We start from the raw sequence: 20,808 nt of genomic DNA on the forward strand, positions 1-20,808 counted from the left end.
ACCAGCTCCGAGGGCCTAACCCAGGGTGGGTGTTTCTGTAAGTTCTCAAAGCACATCTCATGCACACACCCCCACCACAAACACTTGGCCCTCACAGGAAAATAGCCACTGAAGAACAATTCAAGGATTCAACAGCAATAACAATTTCTGATAATGCATTTTCCTGCTCTTTCACATGGCCCTACTGTATTAGAGAGCCACTCAATACTCTCTGCACACCAGAGCAAAGGGAAGCTCACCATCCATAAGTTCTTCCCACAGATATTTCCATTAAGAAAAAAAAAAAGCAGAAAACATAGTGATCATTTTTTTTATTTGAATAAATAGTTCAACTGTCAAAAACCATGCATAAACACTCCTGCTGTGAATTTTAGCAAACATAGCATTGCATTGTAACTTGCTTACAGTACGCAACTCTTATCACTAAGATGGATGTCTCCAACATATAACAAGTCCAGAATTTTATCTGCAAGGCTGGTTTTTAGTAGTTAGAAATCCAGAGTAAACATTGTTAAAAACAGTAGAAAAGACTCTTAAAAACACATTAATACTGAAAGCATTGGGGTGTGGGGAAGAGGAGTAAGAAATCTTATAAGGTTTAAATCAATTTTTAAAAATCTGCCACTGTCCATTTTTCATCTTGAAAAACAGAATGCAGCTGAGGACTACATGAGCTTTCAGTGGTAATACAGCTCACTGTAACTATGTGTCAAGTAAATGCACCTAAAAGTCAAGTTATATGGACTGGAAAAGACAGACACTCATTAAGTACTTACAAATGTGGGAGCTTTTATGCTTCAGAGCAGTCAAGCATTCCAGATGAACTCAACAGGATTCAGACTGGTACCCATATGTAAAACCCCAGTAACACAAAGATACCATGAATAACTTTTTTAACACTGACTCAGCTTTTTGAGAATCAAAAAATTATGGTGCATGTGTCATAGAAAGGCATGACAAAAGCAGGTTTTCAGAGAAGCTTTACCTGCATGGCTCCTCCTGGAAATTGGGATGAAGCCACATTTCAGTTCCATCTGCCCTGCTCACAAATCCGGTTAACAATAAATACAGTGTCTACAGAACAGTGAGCTGGCCAGACAGACAGAAGCTAAGGAATGAAAAAAGTCTTTTCCCTGTGCAACATCTACCAACAAACAGGACCACAACAGAATGGGCTATGACTCCTGATCCAGGGAGCAGTCTTGGCTGACTGGGATATTAACAGAAGGAATGCTAAAGGAGACCCATGGTTGTAGCAAGGAGACCAGAAACACAGAATTCAACAAAACAGACACTCTTCTATAACTTGTCATAACATGCTCACCTCTGCTTATGTGCCCTGAAGATGCCAGCTCTATGATCCCAGCTCAGAAACAGCCATTCCCCTTTCCAAAGCCAAATCACCCTCAGCCATCTCTTCTTTTTATCTTCTGTTTGCTTTTGATATTAATACTGCTTGCAATTTCAAAATCTACACTCTCTGGAGGTCTTTCCCAACAACTCAGAGAATATAAACAGAGTTTGCACCTCCACATCACCTGAAGGAAGGAGGATGAAATAACTCTTTAACAGACTTGCTTCCTGCAAATACCCCTGCATTAAACTAAAAGTTTGAGACCTCTCAGCTCAATGACTTTCCAGCCTCGTGATACCTGTATTTCTCAGCACAAAAGTTAGAGCAATTTCCTTCACCTGCCAGGAGAGCTGTCCACCAGGCCTTAGCACCTGTGCAAGTCTCCTCTCTTGGTGCTGTGGTGGAGTTTAGCGGCCACATCTGAACTGCACATCCTTGTTCCCGGCTCAGTATAAACAGTGAGAGATCAGCTCCTTCCTAAAGCACAGGCATGCAAAGATTCCCCAGAGAGCCTTGCAGAGGAGATGTTAATTTTTCATGCAAAAAAACCCCACAACTTCCATATTTTTTTTTTTTAGCAGTGTGAGGGGAGGTGATCCAAGTAATCCAAATACTAGAACTTGGAACCCAAAAATACAATGCAAAGAAGCAGAAGCCCATTTCCCTCCCTCTGAGGTGAAAAACTGTTTGAGAAGGGAAGGAGAAAATCCCAATTGTAAAATTATACCATTCAAATAGCATGTCTCCTTTTGAATCTGAGCTCAAAGGCAAATAATGTTTGGTGTAAAATAACTGCTATTTAGGGAAGGAAGATGCTGACTTACAACAGGACTCAAGTGAGCCCATGGAGCAGAGCAATTGCACCTGCTCTCCTTCAGGGCCCTCTGCCTAGTGTTTCAGCCAAAGGAATGGATTCCCATAAAACAAAAGCTGCTGCTGTGATACATGAAAGTAGCAATCCAATCTCTCCTCTGTGTGTTCAAAGGAAAAGGGTGATATTGAATGCATATTCCACATATCATTTTCTCTGGAAATGCCAATCCCATTTCCTCCACAAAGCTCTCCTCAAAAATCCGCTCAGATGGCTCCTGTTCCAGCACATTCGCTGTGTTAGTTTCAAGAAGGACAGGGGAAAATGCACTAATCCAGCCTGTACCTGTGTGACCAGCTCTGGACCAACCTGAGGTTGACAGGTAGGTTAGGACCAACCTAACGGATGACAGTGGCCCTAGCAACCCAATTTTCTCCTAGAAAAGAGATTAAATAAAAAATAGACACCAAAAGATTAGTTGGTCATCCCATTGAAAGACTTATTCTGTGTAAACACTAAATGGAAGTAATACTGAGTAGAAAGATGTGAACACAAAAACTGAAGCTTTTGCCATTATCTTCAGACAGTGCCTGTAATTCCCCTCAGCCTAAGCCACCAACAGAACACCCAAACCCTTATTTAGTAGAAAAGGCTCAGCTTCTAAATAAATTCCATTGGTGATCTTCTATTGTTAACACTCTAAGCCTGGAAAATCATCCAATGCCAGTTGAAACCAAGGAGTATGCAAAAGCAAGTCTCCTGCAGAAGCAAAGACTCTTGAGCCATGAGGAAAGTCTCATGTTCTCCCTGCTTATTAAAGTAGTTAGTGGTATGTTTCCTTTCTCAAAAGATCATTTGTGGGTTATAGCAAACAACAGATCCATTTGGCAGAAGTGTGAAATACCTACACATTTTCAAGTGAGACCTAGAGAACACACATGCATTATTTTTAGTGGGATTGTCTTACAAACAGCTACAGAGAGAACACATCAGCTGTAGGAAGAATGCATGAAGTACATAGCATAAGGCACAATGGGAGCATGCAGAGGGCGTGTTTATTGTAACTTCTGCCTGGGGAGGTTGAAGGATGAAGAGACCTCAGCAGCTTCCAGAATCATTCAACATTCTTGTACTTGGTGAAAAGGTTGTACAGAACCCTGAGTGTAGACTTCAGGTCCAAGTTGACAACATCTGTGGAAGAAAAGGAGAAATCTTTTATTTGCATTGTGTTTTCCCTCATTTGACCTGACAGGAACAGAAGTCCCCACATCTCTGAGCTGATGGAATTGTGAATTAAAAAATATCAACAGAGTTCTGATCTCCCCAAGCCTTTTAAATGTCCTGCACAATGTGCCTCAAAACAGCTTTACAATCCTACAGTCACAGCTAACGTCTCTCTGGGAAACAGGAAGATAATTCCCTTCCCCAGCTAAAATTTGCTACAGAGAAAGTCTGCTTCTGTCAGAGACCAGGGATAAAGGCTTTGGGAAATATTCCAGGTGACTTTCTGGGCAACAGAAGCAGTGAACAAGCAGTCACACACATCCTGAGATACTGTACCACATCCACAGCTCTGCAATGATATGGTCCATGAATTAACAAAGCCTGAATCCTTAGCAGACTCCAAGATTTTTATTATTTAATAACCCTTCTTATCATGCTAGGCCAGGGAACAGGTCTGGAACAGCTCTCAAGAAAAAGCTTTCCTGTTAGCACCTCTCTACCTATACTACAACAAAACACCAAGAATGCAGGGATTCTAGGGGGAGGCACAGCTCAGAGAAGGCTGAAGAGGTAGAAAGAAAGTTTGGATATAACATGTCAGAAATGAATAGGAAGCAGCAAAAAATACACAGTGACCAATATATATGGAAGCAGAAGTGAGGGAGAACAGATAATTAAAAAATCATCAGAAGTCCTAGGAAGACAGCAAACTGTTAACAGACCAAGCACAATTAACATGATGTTCAAGGGAAACCCCCACTGTCTGCTTTGAAGACTCATTGCCAGGACCTCTCCACCCTTCCCTCCCATCCCACACTAGATACTTCCCCACACTTCATCTGGTATTTTCAATAATCTCTCAAATATTTTCTGCCCTTTTTGCCTGTATTATTTTACATATTTCATTTATGATTTTCAGTTCACATTTGCAGAAGAATCTTCTCCTGCCCAAAGAAAGATCCTAATTGCTGTGAAGTCATGCATCCTGAAAAAAGAAATGTCCTATTGGGAAAACTGAAACACAAAACTCCTAATTTTTCCAGGGATCACAGAAAGTTGATACCCAAATTAAAGCAAGCCAACTCAAATTAAATCACAGGCTTAACACTGAACATTTTCTTATTTTTATTTTTTTCTATCTTCCAGTGGTGGAAATTCCATCTCCATTCCTTCACAATACAGAACAATGGTTAATAGCCACTACTGCAAAAGTTATATTGTAATTCCAGTTTACCATCTTCCTAACTTTCAGACCTTGTTATCTCTTTGACTGATGCATTAGACTACAGAGTGTGCAGTGCATCCTCCCTGTGTGGGCAACTGCAGTGTTCCTGATTGATCATTGTCTAACAGGTATTTCCAAAATTAAACATATTCTCAGCCTCCTGCTTCTTGTAATAAGATAAAACATGCACAGCTGTAACTTACCAACAACAACTAATAAAATGTTAACTGAAAGTGGCCATACACCCTAAAATTACTTTAAAATATTCCATTAATTTAAAACTCTCACAGTCCATAATAAATTTATTAGAGGATATTAAATTAATCCACTACAATGTAGTTTTGCTGCAACAACTCAGCACCGAGTTTTGCTGCCGGCCCAATCCACTGAATTGGCTGGAAGAACAGAGAAGAGGAGATTATCTGTGCGGTCCCTGGGTATTGGGAAAATTTCTTCAGCAAAAGGGTTGTCAGTCATCAAAACAGGCTGCCCAGGGAAGTGATGCAGTCTCCATCCCTGGAGGAAATTAGAAGCTGTGTAGATGTGGCACTTGGGGATGTGGCTCAGTAGTGAACACGATGGTTCTGGGTTAATGCTTGAACTCAATGGTTTAGAGGTCTTTTCCAACCTTATTCTATTATTCAATTATTCTAATCCAAGAGGCATTTACTACCCAAATCATGCTCAAGGGCATGGATTCACCTGACAGGCTTCCCAGCCTACTGATGACCAAACAATGGATCAAAGTGTGGCATTAACAGAGCCTAACTAGACACAGAATTATTTGGCTGAGCTTCAGATTCTCTGTCAAAATGAATTGGTGTTTTGTGAAACACATATTGCAATACATGACTGACAAGATCTTACAAATGACACTACAGTGACAAGCCATTCTCAAGATGTGACTGTCCTCTCCAAGGGAGGAGTTTTTCAGGAGCCACAGTCAGTTCCACAGATACCACACAAGCACACTCACTCCAAGAGCTGGGAACTGCTGCCAGAAACAGCCACACACAGAGAAGAGGAAGGAAAACACACAAGAGATGGTACATCTTGCAGCAGCAAAAAGCAAAAAAGCAATGTTGTACAAGCTAATTTGGCTCTCCAGCTTATATTAATTGCACTTTCAATCAGTAAAACACTTAAAGTCATATTTTGCTCCTTATTAAATCTCCACAATCAAGATCTGCTATAGTGTTTTACCATTCATGATAGCACAAGAATGGAAGAAGGCCTTAGGAAAAGGTAACCTTTTCTGGTTTTCATCATTCTTTTCAGCATTCTTCAGAAGCACTTTTCACCTCCCAGTTTAAAGCTGACAGCATATATAAGCCATTTAATACTGTCTTTTGTCTTTTCCCCCTCTATAACCATCTCCACTGTTTGTTAATCTATTTATTATCACCACTTTTTCTCATTTTAAGTCAGAACAAATGTTTCTTGAGGGGGTCCTCATTTTCTTTGTTATGCAGAAACTTGCAACACATGCATACTCTCTAACAACAGGAAGAAAAAAATGCTCATTTAGCAGTCGAAGTTTTAATTCCTCTTTTTATCCCTAGTGCAAGGAACAATGCAGACCTCATCAATAATTAATTTTAAAGTTCAGAGACTTAAAGAGAAAACCTGAGTTTTACACTTTTTAGTTCTGACCTCTACATCCACATAAATCAAGATTGTTTGCTACTGGTTCTCCTAAAAAAACCCCTAAAGCCTTCCAGTTACCTGTCAATGAAATCCAATCACAGGAGTCTAGACTAGCACCAGCTGCAAGAATTAGACTATGAAAAGCTTTCTGCCTGGATTGTTATTGAAAACACCAGCTGAATTTATCATGTAGCAGAGAACGGCTCTTGAATGACTCACCAAAGCTCTACTTGGACACCTCAGTGAATCTGCTCTAGACAAGAAGCATGGGCAGGATATACCCCAGGCACAGACAGTGAAAAACCCTCAAGGGGCCCATTCACAGCTCCACTTTGTGGTACTACTGCTACTTTGAATGGAATTGCACTTGAAATACACCTGCTCTGATGACTTTATGCACAGTTTAAAGCCAGGTGGCACGTCCATACCTTCAGGACGAGCTTTTGGCTTCTTCAGGCCTCCATCTTGCATCAGCTCAAAAGCAAAAGAAACATTGTGCACCTGAAAGACAAAGAATCTCACAGTTATATATAGGTATCAAAAGCCTTTAATCAAAAATTTTAGATGCTTTATTCTCTCTGTACTTGATAATTCTACTTAAATCAATATTAAACATTTACACGATTAAGCATAGCAGAACCATAAAGTGCTTCGTGACAGCAGTTCCTGGGCAGGCTGTGCAGAGAATCTGCAAAATAAGCTAAGCACAACTGTACATAAAGAGTTTCTGAACAAGCCCCCAGAGATCACACAGGAGTATAAATTCAGAGGAAAGAAAATGGACAAAAAGGGAAAGTAAAAGAAGGTAGGTGTCTTTATTTAATCTCTCCTTTGAGTAACAAAATTTTAAATTTAAAGAGATCTGCATAGCAGATTTCTTGTCCACACTTACTGAAATTTAGGCAAAGTAATTAACATTATGAATTCTGTGCAGTTTTATCACTGCATATGACAGATACACAGTTTATTACTCAGGACTTTATTAATAATCTCTTTTACCTGCTGCAGTTCCTCCTCATTCATTGCAACAAAACCAATCACTTTCAACATGGTATTTTTTTTCCCCCCAAAACACAGAGCCTACCTCTCCTTCTTCAGTTTACAAATCCCCATTCCTCAAGGCTAAGTCTCCACACAAAACCACACTGTGACTTCTGGAATACTGGGTAATCTTTATCAATTCCATCCATTAATAATAAAATTGTAATCAAACAGATGCTGGCTGCAACTCAGTACCCTGCATTTCTACAAGAATAAAAAATTAAGATAATAGGGCAAAGAAGCAAGAGAAAGCTATAAAGGATGTGTGAGATGGAGTAGAGAACCATGCCCCCTAGAGATATACCTTTGCTGAGGGGCTGACAGCAACAACCTGCGCAGGAGCTGTTATGAAAACCCCATTTTAAACAGCACTCACAAAGCGTTCCATCTTTTAACTTTAGACAATGTTTCCACTTTTGACCTAGCCCCCTCCTGCTGCAGCTCAGACAACACAAAACCTGTCCTCTGCCCTGCAGAACCTGCCAAAATGAAAAGCAGGGGCACCTGCAGGACTGCATCAGGACCAGGTTCAGGGTATTCTGATATACCATCACCAAATACACACAGATGCATGTGCAGGTCTGGGAACAACTGCAGAGGCAAACTTTTGGTTGTGACATTAAAACACAGCCTAAACACTTTTCTCATTGTGAGCATAAGGAGGGACCCAGGACAATGGAGCAAGTATGGGGCTGAGAGCAAGAGACCTACACACAAGAATGCTTCAGGCAGTACTACAATCTAAAAAATTACTTTGGTTATGCAAAGTACTATACAGTACAGAGCACTCATTTTATTTATTCACCCTAGATATCTGTGAGCTTTATGTGTTGTCTGATGCCAGGAACAGAGTACCTTTCTTCCTTAACTATGAGGAATTTACCCATTTATTTCACAAATTCTAGTGGTTTTAACCATCAAGTGCCACACCCTCATTGCTAGGTCTCCTGAAGAAAATATATCAGCTTCTATTTCACCTGGCACGTAGAGAAAAGATAAAACAATTGGGAAAAAAATGTGATAATAATGCAGAAAGAGCATAACCTGGAGTTTCTACCCACCTTTTGATCAAAACTTTCAGGTGTTAAGTAGAAGTTGTGAAGTGGAACAAAATAGTCCTCAAGGAGACCCATGAGCAAAACCAAGTAAACACCATCTGCAAACTAAAGAGAAATTATGAGGAGAAAGCATCTCTTTTGTAAATCAGCATTCATAAACAAGAAGAAAGAATGCTTGGCCCAAATTACAGTGGTTTTTTTTTTGTTTGTTTGTTTGTTTTTTGGGGGTTTTTCTTTTGTTTGCTTGTTTTTTGGGTTTTTTTTTTTTGCTAGCACAGAAGTGTGAGATGGTTCAGGAGTCTTTTCTTGCTTTCCTCATGCTCATTTAATTTGCTTGAGGAGTCCTGCCAACTTCACAGCAGTAGTTAATAAAACTCCAAACTTCCCAGGGCACATTATATACCCGCAGTCCTACTACAACAGTATCAGGTCACTTCAAACACTTCAATCCCTCTTAAGTTGTCTGTGTTAGACATTTAAATCTTTGTCTTTAATCAAAACTTGAAAAGAAGTCTCCCCTATCACAGGTAGGAAGTTGAATTTCATAAAAGAATTTTTTTTCCCCAAGTAAAAATAGATTGTTTACGGTTTCAGAAAACACTAAATTTCCTATATATTTTCAGCCACCCTAATTCAGTGTTCCTACCAGACCAGATGGCTACTGACTGGCTAAGGGGGATAACATTATGCAGTTCTAAGACTTCCCACTTGCAATCATGATATGGCACATGTCACATCCTCTAAAAATAAATTCTTGGGTATGGCTAAGGCAAGAATTTCTTGTGACAGATCAGATCCAGTCGCCCATTTATTTCAGCAAAGCTATAAAACAGCAGTGAATGAATGACTGGTATTACACCAAGCCAGGCTTAAATGAATTACCCATACCCCTGGTATCATTACCTGGATACTGTTCTTATAATTTTGCTGAGACAATAAGATAACCATCTCTCATGGTTCAGTAAACTTTAGAAAGAAGGTCTGTTTCTTCTTAGCCAACCCATGTCTGAAAATTTGCAATTTACACAGATTACATCTAAGAAGACAAAGCTTCCTACCTGGGTTTCCAACTCCGTTACTTCCAAATTCAGTTTATTCAAGTGTTTGTTCACAAAGGTGATCAGAGACTATTAAAAAAACACAGCAGAAACAGCGATGTCAGACACTACACTCAGTGCTGATGTGAAACAGTTAGCATAACCGTTAAAGACATTTTTAAAAACAGAATAGGCATGTTTGCTGCCTGCTTTGCACAAATAAGTACACGGGACTTATTTGTTTGCACCAGAGACCAGAACTCAGCAGATGGTGCTGTTACATGCAGCTTTCCCAGCGCACCAAGCAAACTTCAGTGGCCTTGGAAAACACTGTGATGACATCGGTGTCTGAAGATGAAGCGAGCAGTAGGTGCGGTTACTCTCCCCACTAATTTTTTCAGGTTCTTGAAGGTGCCAATAGCACAGTGGTGTGCAAACAACTCTGTTCCTGGAGGGATGTGCAGTCAGCACACAGATTACAGCCAGGATGTAGCCCAGGTCTGGGATTTCTATTCCAGATGCAAATCCTGCCGTTACAAACCAGACCTGTGCTAATGGATTAAAGCACAGAGATCCGTCAGCTCACTTACATCACTTACAGAAGGGACACAGAGCAGAGTGTTACCACTTTTATTATGTGGAAATAGTTAAGTTAGTTATTTATCCACTTAAAAGGACTTTTGGAAAAGACATTTCAGGCTGGAAAGATAAAAATCTTCTTGAGACTTCAAAGCATTATTTTAAAAGTACACATCCTTTACTTCACACAAGGGGAAGGGACAATTTACAACGCTGATTTTCACATACTGTTCTCCTAATAAGCAGCTTAACAGCCAGGCTGGAACTATCTGATGGAACTACATGGAGTCTCATATATTGCCCCAAAGCAGCAAGAGCTGGCAGAGAGAGATAAACAGCTACATTACCCCTCTGATCTAACACAAAGCCATGCCAAAATTATCTCTGCATGGACATGTTATGTTGTCCAATGATGCTCAGCCTTAAAGGACAAAGCAAGCGACCATAGGAATAAGTGCTTAGCACCTGGGCAAAAGCAGCTCTTTTGTAAAATCTTTATATTCAGAAAATTTCTTTACGGGTAAATCACATTTTAATGTTTGGAAAACATCACCTGGCTTTGACACAGTGATCCCTGGGGATAAACACCCTTTTCACTACTTCAGATTCCTCTTCTGTTATTTGCTGGATGCTTCTGAATATCTTTCCAAAAGCACAAAAAAAATGCAATGTGGAAAATAAAGCTAGGATTTTACTTTTTACCTTTTTGACTACGCTGAGCTTGTCTGGTGCATGATCAAAAAGAGTGTCAAAGGCATCACGCTCTGGTTTGGGGGAAAAAAAATTAAAATCAGAACACCTCCAATAGCACAAGTGTGGGAAGCAGGTTTCCTGTCCAAAACCTAAAGGTTTTTCTCCTGAGAAAGTCATGTAACAGAGACCCAAGATAAAAGTCAGCAGCCTGTTCTGGTGTCTGGCTACATGCCAGAGCAAACTGCCCTGTGAATTTTAGGGGTAAGTGAAAACAAACCTATTCACTGATTTCCCTTTCTGCCAGTCAAAATTGGTACACAAAATGTGGGTGAAAGAAAAATTAAAATGAAACACAAATTCTGATTATACCCCAATTCTAACTTAAACAGCTATGGTTCATCCATATTCAGTGTCAAATTTGAACATTAATTTAGTTAATTTAAAATTACTGGTAGTACCCTTGAAATCAGTAATGCTTAGAACTGAACTCAAGTGAATTCTGATTCAGCAGTGTATGAAAAGCAAAGCCTACAGATAGCATAAAGATTTAAATTACATTTCTACCTTCAAAGCACTGTCTATCAACATCTAATCAAATCTGTTTTCAACATAATTTTTAACAGCTTTTCCATGATCAAATACTTTTTATTTACAGAACACATTTTAATAGTTTTCTACTGTCAAATAAACAAACATATTTATTATCTAAATTCATTTGGTATCTGAAGATACTTTATTTACCCCCTATAGCTCCCTGACATTACTTATTTTCCAGGGCCTTATTAGTATTTAATGTAGATATGGTGCAAGAGGAGAAATGATAGTTTTGACATATTATAGTGGGAAAATAAAGAAAATAAATCACTTCATCCTTTACAGGAGTATACATCTTAAAATAAGAAATTACGTAATGCCACTAAAAAAAATCAATGCACAAAGGGAATTGTCTTGGCAGCAACACCAAAAGAAATGGGTTTTGTTTAGAAGACCAGACGTACAGTAGGTAAGGCCTAAACTTCAAAGTCCAGAAAACGCAAAGGAGATAAGACTCTCCATGCAAAGGAATTGGATCTGGTCCTACCCATTATGCTCCACATCTGCATGGAGTAACAAAACCTGTCCCCACAATATATTCCAGCCTCATGGAATTGCTCAACCCATTGTCCAGGTCTGTTGAAATTAAAAAATGACCAGATTTCTGTGTCTGACACAAATCAAACAAACAAAAGATTCAGTCAAGTTTGTTACTTACCAAATCTTCCCATCATCATCCTGCAAGTCAGAGAATTCAAAAACATGGAGTTAGTTCATGAATAATCAGTTTGGGAAGACAAGACAATGGCCGTAAAAGGAGCCGTCCTTCAATATGCAGAGGGCCAACAACTTGTGCAAACTCAGGGGTCTGAGCACATCACAGAGCAGACCCAACATGCTGCAGGAATGCCCCCAGCAGAGCACCAGTGAAGTCAGGGAAATCCATTTGAAATGAATGGAAATGCTGAATTACATTTTGCACACAATTATGACTTCTTATCCATACTTTTTATGATGAAGGGTGAATGGCTCAAAGTGCTTGTGTGTGTATTTCCACAAACATAATCCAAGTCACAGAGCTTAAAAGAACCAAAGCCATCTATCTCACTTTAACCTGTCTTCTCTGAAAAAACACCTTCCTTCTATGTGAATATAATGTAAATAAAACTGCCACATATGAAATACATACATAGCCAATGACATTACCAGACATATGCAGATGTTTATCAGCTGAGAATCAGGCCCTGATTTGCACAGAGGAATTGGAAAGTATTCAGTGAATGTTGGATTCTGCTGATCACTGCATTTTCCATAGGTGTACTTGTGTCTGGATATGCAACACATTAGCAGTAACCTCCTAATACTGTGTAATATTAATTCGCTCCATAAAATATACATATAAACACAAAGGCAAATCTGCAAACATCTTTCCTGCTAAAAAACATCCAAGCCCCAGCCGGCAGATCACATCTTGAAAACCACATCTGGAGGAGAGCACAAGCTCACTGCATTGTTCAAGGGCAGGAATTTTGGCCCATAGACCCGAGCCAGAGCTCTAATCCTACAAAAACCACTATGAGATCTTTAATGTCCACACAGAGACATTATGATCTCATTTCTGAGCACTTCCATCTGAAATATCTTCCCCACTAAGCACCACATTTATGTTCATTTATGTTCAAAGCCATGGGAAGCTGAGCCAGCTCTACAGGGAGTCAATACACTGATAAACTGAAGGCTCATGTAAGCCCCTCTTAGAAAAGCTGCCTTCAGGCCACGTCAAGGAAAACCTCAGCTTTCAGTTGCCAAAATGCTTGTCTAGCCTTGTCCTTATAAAAAGAACTGTAAAAACATACAGTAAAGTAAGCTTTTACAAAAACTGGAGAGGGAAGAGGTTTATTTATTTATTTTTGCTGAGCTCTTCTCTCCTTACAGTTTTAACTGTATCATTTCAGTTTAGAGAGCTATGTCAAAGAATTGCCTTTTTCCAAACTAACTCTCCCCCAAAATACATTAGCCCTTCACTCAATAGAGAAAATAGCACGAAGCAGAAAACAGATATATATAGCCACATCCAGTAGGCAGGGGATGGAAAAAAGGCTCCCAAAAGTCACTTTCAGTTAAAAGCTTCTAAGACACAAGAATTTCCAGAGGACACTTCTCCCTTGTAGCATATTTTTAGAGACCAAGTCATTTCTATGTAGTTAAAAAAGCACCACATGAAAGGATTTCAATAATTTAGCAAGGATGGGGAATGATTAAACTTCTCTCTCATGCTTAGAAATGGTCTCACATCCTGCATAGAAGTGTTTTGTGCTTACTCTGTCGTCGTCGTCAGCTCCTCTGAAACATGAGTGGTCTGAAGAAGGCCTTCACGTTTCTGGAAAGGAAGATGGAATTAGCGAAGGAGAAGCTCATCAGGGGCTCATTCAGCATCTTTCAGAGCACCAGAGGACAGAAATGGATGAATTCACTAAGTTTCACAGAGGCAGAGGTGAAGCAGCTGACACAGGAGGATTCACCCCCAGAACAGCCAAAGGGATGTTTGGGCAATGTGTATTTACACCTATATTTGCAGCTAACTGCCTCACTAACAATCCTCCTCAGACCACAGTCAACATCATCTGGAGTTTGTCAGCCCCACTTTAGATCCCCGCAGGGCAGCTGGTCATGTCACAGTGCCAACCAGCAGCTTAGCACATCTAGCAGCCCGATTGTTCTGGGACAGAAATGACACAGATGGCTGTTCCCAGGCCAAGGCTCCAGAGTGCTGGCACAGCTCTCCTAGAGAAGGCATGGCACTGGGGCCACTGCCACACACCTAACGGGGACACACATATTCTCCAAGGAAACACAGGGAGCACAAAAAGCTCAGCTAATGATTTCACAATGAAAAGCACTTCCCTGATACCAGGTTGTCTCTCCTTGGCATAATTTTCTGCATGAATAAGGAGTCTCTACCCATGAGAAACAGCATGTGTTGAGACAGTTTCAAAATACCTCAGAGGGTGGAAGTGCCTTCACCTGAGTGAAAAAACTCACTTAGCATCTCCTTTCAAAACTATGCCTGAATGGAGAAATTTCTTTCCTCCCTTCTGTGTGCTCAAAAAGCTCACAGAAAGAGCTCAAATCTCAGCAGCCATCTAGCAGCCAGGTCTGTCAGAATGACTTAGAGTAGGGTTAAGGGAAACAACACCCCCAGGCACAAGCTCTGTACATTTTTACCATCTCAGCCCAACCTCAAGCAAGAACTTATTAGGGAGAACAGCTCTGAGGAGAAACACATCCTTCTCCAGAAGCAGTTTGAGAAATGAGAACTGAAATTTAAAACCCTGTAAGAGGAGCTTCTACCCCTCCACTCCCTACTGAAGAAATGAAGGTAGGCAGAGCTGCTGGAAGGGAGGGAGCCTGGCTGGAGGCATGGGGGGAGCTGTAACAGCTCCATGCCTGCCGGGGGCCCTGGGCTTTGTGCTGCCAGCTGGCCACGTCTTCACAGCCCTCACTTCCCTATCACACTCCTATCTCATCCTGCTCTCCTGAGGGAGCCACGGGAACAGCACCAGGAGCTTTGGGGGAAAAGCCAGCATGACAGCATGGATGGAAAAATGAGGAGGCATCTGACAGGGCAGTGTTTTCCTGCATACAAAACAATGCCGCCTTTGTTCCATCTCACCACGTCTGTTTTATTAACACAGGGCTCAGGACCTTCCCGGCACCCTGAAACCCAGGGAGAAGATGGTGTAACCTGTGACCAAAACCTCAGTAAGCGATGACTCATGAGTAATGACTCCAAGTGCCTGATAAGAAAGAGGAATGGATTTCAGCACTGGTTCCCCAGCTGGTGGAAAAGGAAGCACTGCTCTCCCTCCCAGGCAGCCGAGCATGCTGATCTCACAGCAAGCCTAGGTCTCCTGACCTTGCAATCCAAAAGCAAATGTCATTCCTTGATAAAATGTTGATTCCTTCCACCACTGGCATCAGACATATCTACTCTTCATCCTTTCAGTCTGCAACTCAGACTAAAAGAGAATTACTGTAAAAATACCCCAGATCTCCCAGCAGCATCAAGGTGGGACATGCTGCAATTTCAAGAATGAGGCTGAGGCAAGCTAAGCATAAAAGGTGACAATTCCTGAGCCTTGCAAAAATAACCAATACAGTGAGCCTTAAGAACAATTTTTCCACTTAATTCTGAGAACTTTTTTTGTTTTCCTGAATTAGGGTATTTCTTCACCATGCAAGTTTACATTTAGAATAGCAGGCAGTCAAGTCAGCTGGAAAATCTCAGTATTTTCACTCCTCACTGGAAGCACCACCAAAACCAACAGTTTCTCTCCTCCCTGCCCTCACTGAGGAGGACTGGAGTGACAGGCATGTGTTGAGTGACACCAGCATCAAAGCATGTATCACCCTAGACTCGTAGCTCAGCACTTAGAGCAGCTGCTCACAGAATTTAACTAGAAGGCCCACCTGAACCCTTGCTCTGCCAGGACCCTTCTTGAATAACTTGAGCATATACTGCCATGGTTCCCCAGTTTCCTATTTCTGACAAACGAACCAGCAAGAAAACAAATTCTGGAGGTTGATTGCAAAAAGGTTTTCAAGTCACTTCCAAGTAACTGTTTCAGGAACTCTGCTCTTGAGAGGGGCTATGACATAGAGGCCATTATGAAATAATTAAAAGAAAAGTGGTTTTCTGCTGCGTTGGTCTTGTAGTTGTTCCATATAATATGGAAAGACAGATAGATAGCTAAAGGTTCTTCCTGCCAAGGAAGGTAAAACAGAAAGTCATCACCAAAACGCTTGCCAGTTTCTGAGCAAACTAACAGTGCAGGACCAAAAAAGGATAGTGCACTGTTTGACAGACCCAGATTGAGCTACAGATATTTCTGATTCTAAATCAATTATTTTTAATTTAAAAAACATATGCAACACCTTAAGAAAGTCTCAGTCTGTCACCTCAAGATGCTAAAGGAAAAGAAGGATTTAATGGAAGGGCAGAATCACCATGGAACTGTGGAAATCTGGATAAAATGTGCTACCTTCCATGTAGCACAGTGCTGTCATAATTATTATCTCACTTTGTGGTTTAGGGCACTGAAAGTAAGAGGAAAAAAGAGCCCACAGCACTTACACAAGCTCATAAGGTATTCTGCATTGCTCTGGGATGGGCTGTGGAAATGCACACATCTTGGCTGAGCAGTCACTTGCTAAACCACTTTATTTTCATGATGTAAGCATAGTCCTTTTGGGGAAGAAGCACCTCAGAGATCTGCACAGTGTGAGGACAGCTTAACAAGTGGATTAAGACAAAGTCACCCATGAAAATGAGACTTAGGTAGTTTTGAAAATTTCAGTGTGGGTGTGTTCTGCACCATACTCCACAGCATCTTGCATGGCTTTCTTGCTGCAGGGTCAGTTCTGAAAGACTTGTACAGAAGTCACTGTTTACTTACCCCCTCAAATGTATATCCAAGCAAAAAGAGGCATTTAAATTAAAACCTCTCAGTTAACACCTTATGCTAACTGTGATCTAGTTTGGCAAAACCCTGTTCATTGTTGGAATATGTAACAAGAGATCACTTTGAAACAAATTGGTAACAGTGGCAATAATAACCTTAATAGTAGTTTTCTCATTTGGATTAGGAACACTATTCACCTCATCACCATTCTGTTTGTCATTAGAATAACAGAGGCTAAACAAAGTCCATTTAAAGAGATCAGTGTTACTGAACCAGCATGTATTTTTAGACTAGATTATGGATGCTGAGCTACAAAAATTCAGTTTACCAAACTGGAAGGCAGAAGTTTTTTTTTCCAGAACAAACATGCTCTTTTCACACCACCCCTCCCTTTCCATTAAATAAATAAAGATGATGAGTTGCAAGCTTTTGCTAGCAGTGGGTTAGGGGCTGAGAGAAGCCTCCTCTTGCACAGGGCCAGCTCCAGGACTCCAGGTTCTAGATCCAAGAGCAAGAGCCTCTAGGATTTGACTTAACTCCCACTATACCGGACTCCTTGGGAACACAGGTGTTGCTCTTTCCTGCCTAGTTTCTTGTCAGCCTTTATGTCATCCTTCATCTAGTCTCAAAAACCAGGGACTCTGATGAACCAGATGGAGTCTCCTCTATATCCCTCCAATAGCAAAAGAAGTGAAAACTCCACAGCCTTCTCTCTGAAGTAAAGGTGGATGGTTCTGAAGCTTGAACTAAGGACAAGGAAAGGGAGGCTTTATCTCTCTACCTCATTTTTTTTTCTGCCTTAGCAGTTATAGAAGACACTTCACTGTACTGAGCAGAAGGAGGTTTTCCACATCAGGGTGTGAGAGAGCTGCTAACCAGCTTATATTTATATATTCCTCCTTAGCTTTCCAAGACAAAATAAATCTAAAAATAAATCAGTCTCCTATTTACATTCATGTTACTTTATAACTAACTCACTGTTCTTAAATTCTGACTCTAGTTCTGAAAGAACTGAATCAGTTCAAAATCACCTCCTATAGATAATACACACATTTATTATGAACCAGAGAGCATCCATCATTTACAAATTTCTCATTTACATCACACCCTGCATGTCTAGAGCATCCAGGCAGGCAAACCGGAAAGCACCATTACTTAAACATAAATCAAAATGAAGCTCATCTAATCAACTATCCTGCATCTTGTGAGGGGATCCAGGTTTGCAAAACAGGGTGTGGGATCACTTTATCTTCTTCATTCTTGAAACGAAACTCACAGCTGGAACAGTAAATAGCACTTGCAGAGTGTGTGCCACAGCAAACAGGCAGAGTGCCAGCTGGAACACATCTGCCTGGGGTTCAGTAGCTGGGAGAAAGCTTCCCATGGGAATCCAGTTTTTCACTGGGATAGAAGGCAAGAAAAAAGAAGAGCTACAGATGCTTGAAAGTAGAGCCTTTGTAGAGGGAAAGGTAGACACAAAGCAGAGAAAGGAATAACCAGAGCAGTATCTAGCGCAGGGGGGAAGCAGTCAGGTTCCTTAGGTCAGATCTCTCCCCAATATCTAAGGAAAGCTAACAAAAACACAGGACGGTGAAAAATTATGAAAGTCTTTCAGGCCTGCCAAGGAAAGCAACGTGTCTAAGTCTGCACATGAAGTCATTGGGGAAAAACAGCACTGCTAACAGGCATTCCAGACTAGGGAGATTTTATGTGCTGAAACTCCTTCCTGTGCTGTTTCAGTTTCAATGGCTTCTCTGCAAAAAATGCATGGCAAAAAAAAAAGTACCGCAGTGACAGAAATTACAAGCCCAATGCTCCCTTTTGCAAAATCCCATTGCATGCTTGAGCTTATTATTGCAATAGCAAAGAGTGGCCCCAAACCTACCAAAGATGTGCTGTCCTTGGGGGTCTCATTTAAGCACATGCAACCCAAAAATGCATTCCCAGGCATGGGATTCACCAAACAAGTGGGACACGCATTTTCTGAATGACAAGAGACGGGAGGCAACGGGTGGGAGCAGCTGAGCAGTGCAGAATCCCCTCTGCTCCCCCCAGGAGCTGGTACTCACCCGTACAACCACCACCTGCACAGACACGTGCTCAGGCAGCCGGATGGGAGCTCGGAAATGCATGGCCAAAGCCACCAGAAGGTGCAGTATGGAAATCAAATTCTTGCCATGGATGGCTGCAGGGAACAAGGGAAATGAAGCAAATGAAAGGACACTGAAGTTTTATTTTAAACAAACAGCTCTGGGGAAAAAAGGCAGTGAAAAATACTTTTGGTCAACACAGTCTTTTTATCCTTATTCCTCTTCTTCCTGAATTAGTAAGGCCTACAATGTAACTTCACAGGTAGCAAAGCCTAGATTCAGCCCTTCCTTTAAGCATAATTTATAAGTCCCAGCCCCCTCTGATCACAGACAGGCAGACTCAATCACTGGCTTTTCACTGTACTGGAGGATACTGGGTGGGGAAAAATGCACTTAGCAGACTTCCTAAGTGATAACACACTGAGACAGAAAATATAATAAAAGTCCTTACAGTCAACATTCCACTTGATTGTCCAGCCATGGGGTCGGAGTAAATCATGGACAGCTTCCAAGACCGTCTGCAACTTCTGCTTCTGACCAATTTCAGATTGTGTCACCTCTGCCACATTCAGTTTACGGTCAGCCAATTTTTCTGCATTTGAAAAACAAACAATAAATAAAAACGACAGACAAAACCAGATTAAACTGTGTGAAAATAAGCACAGACCACTGGAGTCCACTAGACTCCACACTAGTCCAACTCTTCTAAGAGAATTATTTTCCTTGGAAGGAAAAATAGCTGAAAGTAAACTTTCACCACAGTAGGTCAGTTCCAATAAAAATGTGACAAAACTGGTAGTCTGGCTGAACATGCTCATCAATCAGGTGCCAAAATACGTAACAACTTTCAGCTAGACATCAAGCTAGCAGCAATATTAATTATACCCCTCGATTTCTGTCACTGCAGAAAAGCATTTGGCACAACACAGCCTTCACTGCACAAGGAATCTGCACAGGTGTAAAGGACTTTTTTAAAGCTGATTTACGACAATAAATGGGAAATATTTTGTATGAACATTTACTTCAGCTTGACAAGCTTTATTTCAAGTCAGCTGAAGGTATGAATTTAAGCTAAAGCACATTTTACATCCTCAAACCCTCAAGACTCATATGACCCAGGATTAGCTCAGTAGAACTAATTTAAAAAGTAAGTTGGTACATTGTCACAACATAGCTGATTACATCCAAAACGAAATAAAGCACGAGAATGTGTAAAATTCCATTACTAAAATCTCAGTTCTGCTTATGTAATATAACTATTTGTCACCAAAGTCACAGACAACTCATTCTTCTCTTCCTCCGTGTTGTGGCCCTTGCAAAAGAGACAGGAGCTAAAATTCTAAAACAAAGAAAAACCAGGCAGCTGAGGAAGGTGGGGTAGAATTCTCCAGCCATCAGAGCAATGGGAACAGCTGATCTCTGCACTCCCTTCACATGCATAAAAAAGTGTGGCCAAATTCTCTGTGCTGATCTGTCCGGGACATCCAGACTGGTTGGCCATATTCCAATTATATACTATTCCACTCTCTAAAACAAAAAACATACTTCACCCAAAACTGTTTCCACAAAATGAGATTCTAAAGAAACTGAAGACTCTTTCAGAAATGCTTCAGAGTTGTCAAAATTCCTCTTTTTCCAATAATGGAGATATTTCTGCTCTCAAGTTCAAGAGTACGCTTCTTCTGGATGTTATATCTAGTTGAAGAATTTTTTAATTTTTTTTTTTAGTGGCAGCAATACAAAGTACTCTAGTAACCCAAAGAGAAGAGACTTGGAGGTTATCAACTAACAAATATTTTGAACATCTTGACTGTTTCTAGCAATCAAAAGTAGGGATTTTTTAAATCAGTATTATTTTATCAAGATTATCAAAACAAGCAAAATAATTTTTCAGTCACATGTAGGGCTTCTTCCTATTCTCAGCCCAGGTTACCTATCAGTCAGCAAACAAATTTATTTCCTTTCACACCAACATCATATGTACCAGGCCATTCCAGCTTCTCTGAGTGGCACTGCTTGCACCTTGATAAAATTAACTAAACAAGGAGCTCCA

The 20,808-nt window shown here is 40.7% G+C and overlaps 1 protein-coding gene across 4 annotated transcripts in view; it reads right to left on the bottom strand.

Annotated features, from left to right (window-relative positions):
- Positions 1-294: 294 nt before the first annotated feature.
- Positions 295-20,808, bottom strand: part of PARVB (parvin beta) — a 50,598-nt gene continuing 30,084 nt past the window's right edge. For all 4 annotated transcript variants that reach the window (XM_039720262.1, XM_039720292.1, XM_039720271.1 and 1 more), the window contains exons 5-13: positions 19,207-19,347; positions 18,735-18,850; positions 13,525-13,583; positions 11,922-11,941; positions 10,679-10,740; positions 9,419-9,487; positions 8,364-8,465; positions 6,690-6,762; positions 295-3,356 (exon numbers count right to left, since the gene is read on the bottom strand). In XM_039720262.1, coding sequence (XP_039576196.1) covers positions 3,280-3,356; positions 6,690-6,762; positions 8,364-8,465; positions 9,419-9,487; positions 10,679-10,740; positions 11,922-11,941; positions 13,525-13,583; positions 18,735-18,850; positions 19,207-19,347 — 719 coding nt within the window. In that variant the 3' untranslated portion in view covers positions 295-3,279. The remainder of the gene's footprint in view (positions 3,357-6,689; positions 6,763-8,363; positions 8,466-9,418; positions 9,488-10,678; positions 10,741-11,921; positions 11,942-13,524; positions 13,584-18,734; positions 18,851-19,206; positions 19,348-20,808) is intronic.

Source organism: Passer montanus, unplaced genomic scaffold (genome assembly GCF_014805655.1).
Source record: "Passer montanus isolate IOZ18808 unplaced genomic scaffold, ASM1480565v1 scaffold106, whole genome shotgun sequence".
Lineage (NCBI taxonomy): Eukaryota > Metazoa > Chordata > Aves > Passeriformes > Passeridae > Passer > Passer montanus.